We start from the raw sequence: 13680 nt of genomic DNA on the forward strand, positions 1-13680 counted from the left end.
AATATTTTAAATTATTTTTTATTCATTTTCAAGAAACTTTGCTGTACAATTTAATGCTTAAATTTTTACTGCGCGTAAGAAAATATTTTTTGTATTAAATTTTCCGTAGGCTTGAAATAGGTACGAAACTAAATAATAACCCGTCGAATAAGTAATTTTTATGTTTTGAAAATGTTTTATACCACTGACGGTTAAGTGCAACAAGCAGTTCCCGAATTCATTTACCCTTTTGGGGATTATGACGTCAGCATCAGTCTAGTTAGAACTTTATGATAGGGATTAACAACAACGATATATCGTTGTTTAGCAGTATAAGGGTTAAGGTAAAACTAACCACCACGCCGTCTTCCGAAGATTAGGCAGAGTGGATAGATGGCCAAGCCGTTCAACAATTTGTTTTTTTTTTATAAAATAGAAATATTAGCGTTCTTATGACTTACCTAAATATTTCAATTTTGGTGACTATTTTCAACGAGTTGTAAATAACTCACTTTTAGAAAATGGAAATCAAATTGGGCTAGAGGCTAGAGTGGGGTTTTAATCTCGGACCTCTGATCCGTGAGTCTGCAACACTAACCACGGGACCACCACCCGATTAAATAAATGATTTTACACATAGATTTTCTAGTCGTCTATCGTCGTTTCAACATGTTGAAATAAGCAATATCTTTGCATTTTTATCAATGTACGCACAATTCAGTTTTAGGTTCCGCTGTCAGACGCATAAAGGAATAAAAATGTGGTTTTTAGTTTAAATATGCTTTGTACCTAGTAACCGACTTCGGTCAGTTTTGGGCACGGTTTCGATTTTAGTTTAGCTGAAACCGGCGGTCGGGGTGTGTCGGATTACGTTCGGCTGTACTCGGGTATCGTCGTGTAGTGGTCAGCGCGTTTACCTACCATGTAAGGGGTCTCGAATTCAATCCGTGACATGGTTGACATGAAATATTTACTTAAAAAGGCCCTGAGCCCTACCGTGGGTTGCCTAAATGTGCTCCTTATACTTAGCTTAGGTCACGGGTCAGGAAGCAGAGCGTAATGGCAAAAAGTACCTGGTCCGCACCATGCGAAGAAACCGAAAAAAGACCATTTTGATGAACGGGTATTTGAACATTGTTTTTCTGTCACGCAAATACGTACCCGATACTGTGTGAAAAGAGAACTGCACGTCGAATTAATTTTGCCTAACTAAAATTGACAAAATCGACGTTAGGCAGATTCGTTTTCCGCACCACAAAACTGAACTGATTTAGTTATTTCTTTTAAAAAAGAGAGTTAAAATTAAATTTTCTGTATCGGAAGTTTTTTTTGTTTTTCAAAATTATATATCATATTTTTTTATCGATAATTCTATAACTTGTAATTTTTTTTATGATAGTTTATCTTTTTTAGACTTTCTTAATTTGTTAATTAATAATATTGTTTTAAATGCTCTGTATTACTTATGCTTACATGTATGTATATTTAATTGTTTTTGTAACTAATATGTAAAAGGCACTAAGTTCCGTTTATTTCAATAAAATAAATAAAAATATTTGCATACCGTACGTCGGAAGGAGGGAAAGATAAAACTTGACGCTTTTTTGGGGTTTCGGATGGTCCTAGATTCTATAAGAAACAATTTATCAAAATATCAAAACAGTAAGGACATGCTAATGGTAAATATCCATAGATATAGTGTGTAAAAAAATCATTGCTCAAGTGCCATAATCCAGGGAGAAAATATGGGAATACGTTTGTATGAAGAAAAGTGAGACCCCGTTTCATCTTAAGAATTGACAAGTTGACAACGGTTGTTTTCAGATATGAGAAATATTAAATGTTACACAGCGTTGATAACTCGTTTGCCTTGAACCATCAATTATTTTCTTATTTGGGACTCTATTACTATTAAAATAAAACAAACAGCCACGACAAGACAGAAGCTCTGTAAATATCTACACGTCTAATATTACCTTCTAAAAAAGGTTATTCGTTTGGGTATGTAATTATATCTATTTAAAATAAATATTAGGTAGTGTGCCCAGTTCAGATGTTTTCCAAAAAATATAAGTAATCATTCTAAATTTGTATTTCAAAACTTATTTCACTTATGAGGATTTTTAATCAATAAAACTTAACAAGCAGCCCCGTAAGTTTGCTTTTCATTTATTGAGAATGGTGACTAAATGAATAAAATAGTTTTAAAATTCTCACCTTGGCAATCCACCGTCCCGAGGAAGAGCAGGAACGCTGCAAACATTTTCACCAGGGACCACCTGAAGGTCTGGTGATGGTATTCCAAGGTCCTGACTTTCTTTCCATGGCGAAGAGTCTCTTCAAGATGGCGGACGGGCAATGCGCTGAATGTAGTATACATTGCCGCCGTTAGAGTCACAAAGATTAAACTGTATCACATTTCTACACAACTTAAGTCTCAGCGTTTTCACTACAAAGTATTAAACCCTTAGAACAATCCACACACATTTAATGATCGAATTTTGAAATGCTTTAAATACAACGATTAGTTTTTCTTCTATTATCTGTGACACATTTCAATTTCTCCTAAGTGTTTCTTCTTAGTCTTTCACTTAAAATAAATTAATGTGTTAAGGCCCACGTACAACAACATTAAATAAACATCGTAACCATGAATTTTTATTATCTCCACTAGACAGACTTCAATATGAATTCAACGATAACTTATTTGAACTCAAAAATCAATACGATCTCACCATTAATCAAATATACAAATATTAACTGATTTAAAAACGCTCGGTCTTTTAAAGTTCAACAAATATTTTTTTTCTAACAGTTTACTTGAAACTTTAGAATTAAAGCGACAGCTTACTATCGTCCTTAAAATATAGCTTGATTAGAATGACAGCTGATAAACTAATGTCATTAGTGATGGGAAATTACTGATCACTGATCAAATCGATTTTATCAGATATTTCATACAATCATGAAACTCTGTTTCCGAGAATTGATATAAAAGACGCGAAAACATGCCTATTAAAGTGTGTTTAACACAATTATTCATAAAAAATAAGACATCTATACTTTTTTTATGAACAACATCAAATGAATTATTTTTTTATTCGATCAATTTACATCAATCAATTTGTCCCATCTCTAACGTTTTTGCAAAATGATGTAACCTTGTAAGAACGTCGTTAATAATTAGATTTATTTTAGTTTTTTTTAGTTTTAAGGCTGATTTTATATATAAATGTTGATTTAGGTGTCAAGCACTGTATAAAAAAATTTATTAACACGTCGGATACGAAAGATTTTTCGTGTGTCAATATAAATAACTCCTTTGACGTTACTACAAAGTTATGTCGTCACTTTTTCTGACAAATGTCATTCTAATCAAGCTATATTTTAAAGGCTATAGATTATTTTTAGTTCTCTCAAAGCTTATTATTTAGAATCATTAAAATTAAACAAAACAGACAAACATATTCAAATCCGTTATGAATAAATAAGATGGACTGGTACCGAAGATGTGCGATGAAGCAGAGCAAGAAGAAAATTATGGAGAGATCATGTAAACAGAATGGACAACTCCAAAATCCCTTGCATTGCAGCTAAGCAAATTCCTTTTGGTCATAGTCTTCCTGGTAGACCGCCTAAATGAAGGGACAGTTGGATCTCAACGTCCCAAGAGTAGCAGCTTTCTGCCAGAACAGATCAACAGATCTAGACAAAGAGGAAGACGAAGAAGATTCACATTTTAACCTTCGAATACCTGCACCTGTTTGTTAAATTATAAGTTTTAATGTACTACAAGGCACCATGCGAAGGAACTGACAAAAGGGTACTCGCTAAGTTTTGCTTTTGACCTAATAAAGTTTGGCCGAAATCGAGTGCGGGATATCACTAAAACTCTTACTGGGCTCTACGGATTGCATAAACACCTTGCTAGAATGAACCTTTCCGAAACTTCTTGATGCAGGTTTTGCAGTGCAGATAAGGAAACACCTATACACATTATATGTGAAGCTTTACATCATAAAAGGAGCCTCATGCTCGGGGGACCACTGATTAAACCCGAGGATGTTAAAAAGCACGCCCCCTACTTAATAGCCCAATACTTTATGGAACTAGGCTTGGAGGAGGAGATTTGGCGAAATGTAAGCTCTCGCCTTCCACTGAGTGGCCAGGATCTTTATAGACCGGGGCTTGGGAGGCGAGAACTATTGACGGGGACCCGTCACAATAGATCTTCATAGGTCGCAGTGACGTCAGGAACTCGCATAGCATTGACCTCCACCTCTAATAATTTTGAATTTTTTGAAATATGTGTATTTTTTTATTGACATCAACACTACAAAATGTTGGCAAGAAAAAATTAAACGCAACATTGGTCCTTTTAGACCCAGGACAGGTACTTTTTGTTTTTATTTACAAATTTTTGACCACGAAGTTAAGTCTTTAAATATTAATAATATTAGGTATCTATTGTGTGTTTTTCTATTGACATTTCTTGGTGTAACTGCATTTTAATTATAATAATAAAAAATACGTAGATAGTTTATTCCACTGTCTGATGACGTCGGTCACGATAAAACCCGGTCACTGGTAAAATTTATAAATAAAAGTAGTATAAAGCTCCTTGTTAAGTTTTTTGTTTAATAGTTCTTAATTTAAATTCTTACTAATTTTGGTGCGTGCCACACCAGAGTATTGTTACTTAGTATACAAAGATAGCACAAGGGCTATAATCTCTCTCTATTTCGTTTTTTCTTGAAGTCTTCGGTCGTACGGAGCGCACTGTGCTTTAAAATAAATTGCTTTAATTTTTTTAAAACCAACTTAACTTTAAAACACAGTTCTATATTTTATTACAGTATATTATATATTTTTTTAAAAATTTATGTTGTTAATACACTCATCTTTTTATTTTTATACCAACTATACTTCTTAACACTGTTCCTTTATTTTGTTCCTTTATTTTATTTCTTTATATTGTGTTTTTTTTTAAAATCTATGCTGTTTATATACTCATCTTCTTTTTTTATACCAACTTTACTTCTTAACACCGTTCTATCTTTTGTTGCTTTATATTGTATTTTTTTAAATTTAATGTTGTTTATATACTTATATTTTGTAAAATTTTCATGTATGTAAAAGCCTTATGGGCGTGAAAAAATAATAAAATAAAAAAAATAAAAAATAATAAAAATAAAACATAGTGGTTTCGCGTTGCCTTCTCTAATGGGTTTCTGTAGGGGTCGCCTTCCCTTAGCTGGATGAGTCCTGTTATTTGGCGCCGGACATTCGCCATTCGCTCTCTCACTATCTGCTATGACACTGATGGTAATGGTCACATTTCCCCGGGTTCGTTAGCTCGGGGTAGCGTACCTACCGGAAAACCCGCTAGCCACGAGGTGGTTTTAAATTAAGTACAGTCCATTTAAATTGTTAATATTCTCTGCTTTATGCGGGCGTAACAATAACCTTTCTTTTAAATAATTCAATTATACCAACACAAATTTGAATGTTTACACCGACAGCTACATAGTGCAGAGCCAATAATTCTACCACACAAAAGAAAATTATCTTATAGATTTTATATTTCAAGCACTTATGGTGGTCTGAACATATCCCGCCGTCGCTCGAACAAGGGTGAATGAATCCACCCTGCAGTGGCTTGTAGAAGCGCGTTATTGGAGCTTTTCAGGCATTCCCATAAGCTACAGCCTCTTTGGCAAACTAGGGCAGCGAAGGTGTTTACCTATCTAACTGTAAACATTTTGGAGGCACTACAGTACCTAGGCAGTCCAAATAGTTGCCTGTAAGACGTGAATCTTAATTTATTCCAAGCTGCTTGGGTATAATTGTTCCATAGTTCCGTTGTATACATGGACGTCAAATACGATGAAAAGATGATTGTCTTCACTTCGTCGCTGCACTGAAAGAAGCGTCTTGCTAGCATAGGGGTCCTGATATTGATGGCATAGATAATAGGCTAAATCAATTCACCTACTAAGCAACGCCTGAAATCAACGCCTGATAATCTCACCCACATGATAAAGCTTTCAGCTCTTTTACTTCACAAAAGTCAACAAATGGAATAGTTGAGGAAATGTGGATGTTCAAACATATGCAGAATGGTGAATGTAACACAGTGTGTGAAGTGATCACTTAAACCAGCCAACGACAGGTCATAAGCCCTGTAAATCCCTAGACTTCCATATTCCCTTCTCAAAAGTGTTTTCTCTCTCTGTTGCAACAAATTTTAATATGAACAACTCCATAGGGAGGAAATCCAGCCAGTCTGCAAGCATTTAGACATACTAAAAACATTGTTTAATTCGAAATAGCTCATTTTCATTAATTTTTTTATACATTTTCGAGATACTTCGCCGTGCAACTAAATGCTTTAATTTTTACCGCGTCTAAGAAAATATTTTTTCTATCTAATTTTTCGTAGCACTGAACTTCCTCACTCATGTCTATAAAAAATATTTTCAATATAATTTCTGTATCAGCCACTCAGGGATGCAAAGGGTGCTGCATTGGTACATTAATTGCCGAGCATCTGCATCTTTTTCGTTACATGGCAGTTATGGTGATAAGTCTTATGCATCAGACGTCAATCCAGCAACAATGAAATACTGCAGTAGGAACCACCTTTTAAATCAATATTTCACCTTCATCCTGCCAGGAATCGAAACTAGGACCTCGAGCATGGCAGGCGATCGCGTCAACACTGCACTGCGAAGCGAACTTACGAGTACCTCCACTCGATTAACTTTTTCAGGATTTTTATCCGAAGGCAGCCATTAATTAAAATACACTCGTCTAGAATTCTGGTTCTATTATATTTCACGCACGTACACATACACGGAATATAACCATTATTCCCCACCCTTATTTCACAAACATTTTTGATAAGCTATTTTCGTATTTAATGCATTTCCAAATACTGGTATATAACAAAGTTGTATTTCGATGGAATAAATTACAAACTTTTTATTATTCATGACTTCGAGCTATTATTCAAACGTTAAAAAATGTTTCCCTTTTCATATATAATCCTTATAAATGAAATAACTCGAGCTACGCGTGGGGCGTTTTAGTGTGTATAATTGAGTATTAGCGTGACGAAGACCATTTCATTAGTCTGTTTAAATTGTTTTGCATATAAAACCACAGGTTCGCGTATTTAAACCAAGGGGAGAGATTTAAGAAGGGGTCTGACAAATAAATAGGCTATGTTTACCATATTACAGCAACCGAGATGGAGAACATGGAAGTCTAGCCATTTACAGGGCTTATGACCTGGTATTGGTTGGTTTTATAAGAAAATATTTATTTAAAAGGAAATCCCCTTAACCCTTTATTTTGAAGCTTTTCAGGAAGTAGGAAAGAGGGGAAGAAGGTAATCAAATATAAACCACAACACCCAGACTAATGAGAAAAAACCTTTCTTGGATTTTTTTCTTGCAACTGGGGAGAATCGAACCCGACGCCTGTTTCGTAGTTAGCTGTCCCAAGTCCCAACTGCACCACGGCATCTGTCTATGGTATGAGTGGTCACTTTACACTTTGTGTAAAATTCATAATTCTGCCTTTATTTTTTTTTTCGACGGCCTACGCCTTTGACAAAGTAAAGAATAATAATGAAAAACAATTATTATAAAATATATGGATACACGAAATAAAATCAGCAGAAAATAAGGAAATAACAAAGAAAAATTAAATAAGAAGTTATAACATAGGTATGGAGCAAATTCACAATAAATAAAGGGTTTAAATAAAAAAGTATTGAAGTAAAAGAGGCGATGTATCATAGCATAAACAGTAAAACAAGTATAACATTTAGTACATTTTTATAATTTAGAAAAGAAGTGATTAAAAAGTAATGATTTTAATTGGTATAAAGATAAATTGAATAAAAATAAGTTTCCATGTTTGTTTGCTAACATGTGGAACCGTGGAATATGTAAGTATTTGGCATAGTTTGAACTGTGCATATCAACAGCAAAAAAAGTATTTTGTCTCGTCCCACGCTGTCTCACATAAAAATGCACACAATTTAAAAGTTCGACTCTGTCAAGAACATTATTTAATAACTTGAAAAGCAGCACTAAACCTGAAATTGATCTTCTATCACTAATATATATTAATTTTAACTACTTCATGAACATTAGTTAAGCTCTTCAACTGGAATATTTCATTTAAAATTTATAAATCTTAAACACTTTATATGAACATTCATTCAATTCTTCCTACAATTGAGTTTGTCAAGTAAAAGAGGTAAAACCTTTATCGATACGGGTTAGATTCTGACACGCCTGAAACTACATTTCATTTTTTGTTCTTCTTCTTGAACCTGTTGTACTGACTTGTAATAAAAAATAATGTCAACAATATTTTTTCAAGTCGGAGAGTTGTATATTGTTAATTTTAATAACTGCCTAAGGGGTTAAATCGAGTCTTTGTCTGCAAAATTGAGACATAATCAAAATAAAAGTTGAGTTATTAGTGTTTAAAATATTAGTTACCCACACATCCAGGCAAAAAATAATAGTAACTCTTTTCTTTCAAAATCAAGCGTGTTCGCATATGCGTCAAGAAAACAAGTGCTCCGCTAAGTATCGTAATATCAAATATTTTGATATTTTCGAACCCCGATTCATTGTGAATTAGTTGGTTGCGATTCGTGGTCTCAATTAACATAACTAATGTAAGTCATTTTGAGATAGAATGGTGTGGAAGGCTTGGCACCCATTCATGAAACTATAAATACCCCCTAATCATCCATCACGTTTTATGATTTGATTAGGCGCGGTTAATCGGGTCTACTGTTCAAGTGTTACAGAAATACTCTATTACGATTGAAAAACAGGGCTTTAAATAAACCGATTTAATGAATTGATTTATCATTCAAATCTATTTAAATCACTTTGTTGAATTTGATGACTTATTTCATTTTAGTTGAGCAGATTCATCATCATTCCTGTGGTGCGTATGGTACTCCTGTCCTAAGGCACATAGAGTCCTGGAGAACTCTATTGATTTATTTATACTTTGTTAAGTTAGTTCATAACATCTTAAGAACTATTATAAACTTTTAATAAAATTACATTTTTTTAATCAAAATTACTCAATAACATATTTTTTCAAATTGATTTTATATTTAAATTTTTTCTATCTCCTTTATTTCTTCAGGTAACTTATTGTACAGCTTCAATTCCTTGTACAATGAGTTTTGAGATTCTGTTTTTCTCTTAATTGGTAATCTTATTCTTTTTTATCCCTTGTTTCATATGTATAACATTGTTGGTTAAATTTTATTATTGTTTTTATTTTATTCATCCCCTTAATTAATTTATGGCAGCTGCGGGTGGATTGTGGTCTTTTATTTCAAATATGTGTTTTAAAGAATGACCCGCCAAGCCTCTATTTTTAAAGGCCTATCAACGTTTCTTGGATTTTTGACCATCTGGCCGTCTAAATACGTCACGGCGCCTGTTAATAAAATTTATTTCGCTTACAAAACTTCATTCAATGAACGGTCTGATTTTTTTGATCAGAAATGTTTCCTGTTTAGCTTGGTAGATAAGCCTTAAGTTCTAATCTCGGAGAAGGTATTTTCAGTATTTCAGTAGCAAGTGTTAATCAAGCTGGAAGACATAAAAAACTTCAAAAATATTGCTAAAAAATATTTTCTTATCTTGTAAACTTTTCTGACATTGACGGGTAAGACATTGACATGTTTTGATCTAATCCTGGGGTGTCAAAACTGTGAACATCCTAACTGTAATTATTTTGCTACTTGCTACAAGATGGCTCTGTGTTTTTTAGTGAAAGCACTTCCTCTACATACTCGAAAACCGCTATAAAGATTGATGGTCTTGATGGTTTCACTGACACTTTTTAAAAAAATGCTTTGACTGTAGTAGTGCCTGTTTCCTGTCCACCCCCGCGCCCTACGCCGCGCCGAAGATACCTCACTCACCGGCTGATCTCAAAACATACAATTGCGTTGGAATGATGACCTAGCTGGGTTTTTATCTTTTTTTTTCATTTTATTTATTTATTATTTTAAAAAACCTGTCAGGGTTTTATAAGAAATATTGTAAAGTCTAGTCATGTTATTTCTCGTCCGGTTAGTGAAGTCATCGCGTGCTTTTTCAGATTGATTTTAAATTTCTCTCCAGTGTAATTTTTCAAGTGGTAAGGTAAGTCACTGTAGTGTTTAAGTCCATTGTAAATTATTTTTGACTGTTGTACGTTTGTCTTAGTTTTAAAAATATTTTTGTGTTGTTGTCTCCCCTTCAGATAGGGTTACCTTTCTTTTTTTTTCTTCAATCCATCAGGGCTTACAATTTTCTTGGGTTATCCCCAATCACTGGACAACGCAGTTTTTATCAGGTCATGGTAAATTTAATAAAAAATTATTTGTTTTTAATATTGTCGACTTTCCTTTGTGCTGCTGCGGATATCCTAACCAATCTTCTGAACACATCCTGTGGTCTTGTCCCTTTCCCCTTCTCTATGATTACCGAATGGAGCTTCTCGCTGCTATCCGTGGCCCTGTTATAGGTTCTGTCAGATATACAGATCTGGTGGCTTCCAAAAAGAATTTCGAGGCCCTTAAAAAGTTTTGTTATTATTTCGGCGAATTGCTCATGTCCAATAAATTTAATCCCAGTCAGTGAAAAATTCACTTCCCTCTCGTCTCAATCCAATGAAGTACATATTATGTACTTCTGGATTACTTTCTTTCAGCACAAATATGCTGAGGCTATCAGATTTTAGAGAGTTCCTTCGGGCAGCTTTTCTCGTTTGACAAAGAGCAAATTTTCCGTGTATGTGGGCACCACCAAGGAGACTTGTGTCCTCAGATGCGGTGTGCGGTATGTGATGGGCAAGCTGTTGTTGTCTGGTATTATATTTGCATATATCAGCATTTTTTGTTACTGTTAAGCCATCGTCTTGTTTGTTTCTCAATGTAATTTTGTGTACAATTTTTATCGTATTAATTTTCGCCAAGTTGTTTATGTCAAACTAATGTGTTTTTTCGAAGAGTTCAGTCTAAGGGTCAGTTAGGGTACGTTTTGGTTAGTAAAATTACTTTATTTTATTATCTTTGTATCCTTGTTATGTCTGTTTTGTTACCGGTTTCCTAGAAGGCAATCATGTAACTCAATTTGCTTTTAACATAAGCTTCGTTCATTATGATTCCGACTCAGTGGAGAAATCAGCTGCTCCCTTAGGCAAAAAAGTGTGGAGACCCCTTGTGCTCAATCACAGATGTTTATCGCGTCGATTAACGTATCCATAAGAATTTTTTGACACGTGCGGCCATTGAGATTGAGCTGCTAATCTAATACTTCATTTAAATTAAACATATTAATTAGATTTATTTATTTTAAATCTATGGCAAGAATCATGAAGACAAGAAGTGGTCCGAACTGTGTTATGAAATATTTAATATAAGTATTAATTTTATGACTTAACCGTATATTCGTTATAGCCACAGCTTTCTTAACAACTTTCTATAAATAGCTCGGAACCCCCCTAAATTTAGTTATGTAGGATAATTATCCCGTAATTACGGGCTCCCTTAATTAGTTTATTTTCCCATTAAACAAATGGTATCTTTTAGGGAACCTCCCCCGTCGGAATGAATATTATAATTATTTTTGTAGGGAATACCTTACCCCTCTCATTTCTCTACAGTGAACCACCTGTAGAACTAAGGTAACAGCAATTCGGAGATCAATACTTTCGTCCCAGACTGAAAAATGTTTCGATAAAATTTATACTTTCCTGTTACGTGTATTATAACAGCAATTTTCAATATTAAAAAGGCATTAAAATTTAACAAATATTTCTTGAAGTATTTCAGCAATAATAATAAAACAAAAACATTTTAAAAATTATTTGATTACTGAGAAGAAAAAAACTACCTATTCATGTCGATATAAAAATACAACTCGTAAAAGCTTTCTGAACATCGTTTTTTATTAATCATCTTATGTATCTATTTTAAAACCTCGATCTAAGAAAAGGGCGTTCACTAATTCAAACAAAAATGGTCGCCAAAACATTTTCTGACAATCAAAAAACATTCTTGCTTAAAAAATTCATCTTTAATTTTTTTAAATGTAACTGCATTCATCTTTGTATTCTTGTTACATGATTTAACACAAATAAGATAAAATGAAATAAAATTAAGGGTTTGATTTTTTCATCGATCTCGCTAGCACTGCGCAAGCGCAGTGTACCTACCCTCGCACACTCCCCCTCCAACACCTACGCAGTATATTTATAACTTTAAATTACGCGTACATATTTTATTAAAATACATTTTATTATCAGTTTTATACGGAAATGCTTAACCTTCACAGAAATGCCTTGAACAGCGTCCTTAAACATAAAGAAACTTGCAATGTTTCACTCAAACTTCCGTGAATAAGTAAACAATTGATTCGAAGTATTTAGGATTGACAATATGCTCATCCTTTTACATATAGAATATGTGAAAAGAAACAAATTCATATATTAATGCACCAGCGTTTATAAAATCGTGAGAGTGAACTAAATGTCATTTTTTATTATGTTTTAGGAAAAAAATACAAATGCGATCGATTGAATACTGAAGTCTGTGTAAATAGCCCTTTTGAATGAGATATTGTAATAAGTATTGTTAGGATGTTTTTTTAAACAACATACTCCTACCTTTTCAATACGACGCACTTGTCTTTGATCGTTCACTCCCACTATCATTCGCTTGACATTGAGATAAAATTTTGGTCCAGCATTAAGAGACGTGGGCGAGACCGGACAGGGGCGCGAGACTTATCATAGCACGGGCAACTCGCGATGTTTCCAGGAATCCGTTCAATATGCGGCCCGAGTATCGATAGCCAGACGGTGCTTGCGGGATGTGTCCCTCACAATGTCCGGGCCTAGACTGAGGAAGGCTGCGCGCGCTTTTGCGAACATCCCCCGAAACTTCCGTTCACTGAAAGCGCTCTGCTGTTTCGAACAGAGAAAATCCATTCACAACACAATCGAACCAACTTAGAAAATACACCCATATTTGTTTTCGTCATCACACATTTTTATACACGAGAAAGCAGAGTATTGAAGCGAACAAATTTGTAAATTTCCTAGAAATTTTATTGCAATTTGAATTAGTAGAATAGTCAGAAACTGTAATTACTTGGAAATTGAAAAGGAGAATGAAAAGCGTTTCTTTAGTATTTTATCATCAACGGTTCAGAATTACACAGATAGTCGTCACATATTGGTTTAAGGTCACCACTGGAGTTTACCGAGGTTGCGTCCTACCACCAGTCCTTATGGACTGCATCCTAATGAAGTCAATTCCACAAGATCGAAGAATATCCAACTCCCCCTCCCAAGCGACCTAGATTATGCTGATGATGCGGTTATAGATGACGATTCTGTCGGGGGTCATCACATACTGTGTAACACTTCGTGCTTTGATGCTCAAAATCACCTGACTCAGTCTAACCAAATCATCAAAAGGGTCCCATCGATAATCTTATGTTAGCTATGCCATCGGATGAAATGACTATGGAATTCAACTTTCAAAAGCACTTTACGGTACTTATACCTGATAGGAAACAATGGCTGCTCAATAGCACCCTACCCCATAGGAAATGATACATTATATGGTACACCGATGGCTCCAAAGAAAGATAGACA

At 34.3% G+C, this 13680-nt stretch overlaps 1 protein-coding gene across 1 annotated transcript in view; it reads right to left on the reverse strand.

Moving 5' to 3' along the window:
• Window positions 1-12921, reverse strand: part of Lrp4 (LDL receptor related protein 4) — a 56458-nt gene extending 43537 nt beyond the window's left edge. The window contains exons 1-2 of the mRNA XM_088226938.1: window positions 12685-12921; window positions 2197-2569 (exon numbers count right to left, since the gene is read on the reverse strand). Of these exons, the coding sequence (XP_088083064.1) occupies window positions 2197-2359 (163 nt within the window). The 5' untranslated portion in view covers window positions 2360-2569; window positions 12685-12921. The remainder of the gene's footprint in view (window positions 1-2196; window positions 2570-12684) is intronic.
• Between the last annotated feature and the right edge of the window lie 759 nt (window positions 12922-13680).

The sequence above is a fragment of the Micrasema longulum genome, unplaced genomic scaffold (assembly GCF_059751315.1).
Source record: "Micrasema longulum isolate JH-2025_06_02 unplaced genomic scaffold, ASM5975131v1 h1tg000480l, whole genome shotgun sequence".
NCBI lineage: Eukaryota > Metazoa > Arthropoda > Insecta > Trichoptera > Brachycentridae > Micrasema > Micrasema longulum.